At 44.8% G+C, this 1,535-nt stretch overlaps 1 protein-coding gene across 2 annotated transcripts; it reads right to left on the bottom strand.

Moving 5' to 3' along the window:
- LOC18589988 (AT-hook motif nuclear-localized protein 28-like) lies at positions 1-974 on the bottom strand. 2 transcript variants are annotated; one of them, XM_088810216.1, is made up of 2 exons: positions 189-974; positions 1-128 (listed from the first exon to the last, which is right to left on the bottom strand). In XM_088810216.1, the coding sequence occupies exons 1-2, from the start codon at positions 972-974 to the stop codon at positions 12-14; spliced, it is 903 nt and encodes a 300-aa protein (XP_088666342.1). In that variant the 3' UTR covers positions 1-11. The 2 variants fall into 2 exon arrangements, with proteins under 2 accessions (XP_088666342.1, XP_017982585.2); XM_018127096.2 differs by having other exon boundaries at positions 1-974.
- Positions 975-1,535: the final 561 nt, after the last annotated feature.

Genomic DNA, 1,535 nt, shown 5'->3' with positions numbered 1-1,535 from the left:
TTTTCTTCTGCTCAGTAAGGACGTGAGGAAGGTCCCCAAGGCATAACATCAGGAGAGATCTGGCAACTGAGTGGGCTAGGACTTGCTACGCCATAAACAGACATGGACATGCCAGCAGAAGAGCAAGACTCAGTTGCACCAACAGCAGCAGCGGTAGCACCACCACCACCACCAACGTTACTATGAACACCAGGCTTGGTTTCCTGATGACGATCTTCATTATCACCCTCGCACGGCAGCCTATGAAGCGCAGGGTTTATAAAAGTAGCAGCCACCACAATCACCTGCGTTGCTGCCATTACTTTCCCTCCTACTATCCCTCCAAACACTTGCCCCTGTGCCCCTGCAAGAGTTACACCAAAAGAACAAGACAGAGGAGAAGACAAAGAAGAAGGCGATGGTGACGTTGATGACGAAGATGATTGGGGTGCTTTATTAGAAGAAGATACAGTACTAGAGCCAATGAATGAGCCACACAAAGAGAGTAGCCCAAAGGGTCCATGAAGAGAGAGTGCGGGAGCGTGAGAAACAGGATGGCGGAGCGTGACGTTTGACACAGACCCAGTAGCACTGATAATACTAACGCCAACATGGTTTCTACGAGCAAAATTGATAATAGAATCAATAATATCAGAACCAGCGGAGATCTCGAGAATCACTGGCTTCATAGCTGAGTCACAGTCTCTGGTAATAACAATTGGTGGTTTGGGCTTGTTTTTGGACCCTGGAGGCCTACCTCTAGGCTTCCTAGCAGTGTTCTCGGATGAAGAAGGAGTTTGGTGGTGGTGGTGGTGGTGATGATGATGATCAAGAGTAATAATCTTGTTGCTAGGCGTTTTTGACTTGGAAGAGCCACCGCCTCCGCCAGAGGCAGCGGTGGAGAGTGTTGGGACACTTCGAGGGCTGTGCTCGGATGAGTCATCTTCGGAGGTATGAGCTTGCGAAAGGGATATAGCTCCGCTATAGTCCGCCATGGGTGGGGGGGGAGAGGGTGGGAGAGAGAAAGAGAGAATAATGGTGATAAATGGAGAGAGTAACGCTTTATTAGGGTTCTTATTTATATAGATTGTCAGTGAAGTTAAAGCACCGTGAGTGGGACCCTCATCGAATTCGAGACCTACAAAGTATAGGGGGTCCACAGTTCCCAGAGAGTGTGGGGTACATTGGTTTTGGTAGGAGGAGGATTGGGGCCTGAGGAGATGGAAGAAGGGAGAGTCTACACGATGGAATGTATGCTGCCCCAAGCCCATTCCGACTCCTACTTTCTTTTGGATTATTAATTTTTTTTTAATAAGAGGATTATTAATTTCTAAGAATAGGATATTGGAATCTTATATCTTACAGCCATCGTCATCATCAGATTAAATTTTCATTGGTTTACACTTTGTTTTTAGATTCAAGAAAAGCTTTATATACTTAAAAGTTGAGTTTTAAATCCCTTTTTTTCAAATAAGAAAATCAATAATTAAGTCAAATACCAAATCTTATTGATAATTTATCATAAATGGTGCCATGTACAAGTTCATTATCAATCT

This window comes from Theobroma cacao, chromosome 9 (assembly GCF_053813885.1).
Source record: "Theobroma cacao isolate CCN51 chromosome 9, ASM5381388v1, whole genome shotgun sequence".
NCBI lineage: Eukaryota > Viridiplantae > Streptophyta > Magnoliopsida > Malvales > Malvaceae > Theobroma > Theobroma cacao.
Note: the sequence above shows the minus strand (reverse complement) of the source record. Positions and strands in the feature narration are given on the sequence as shown.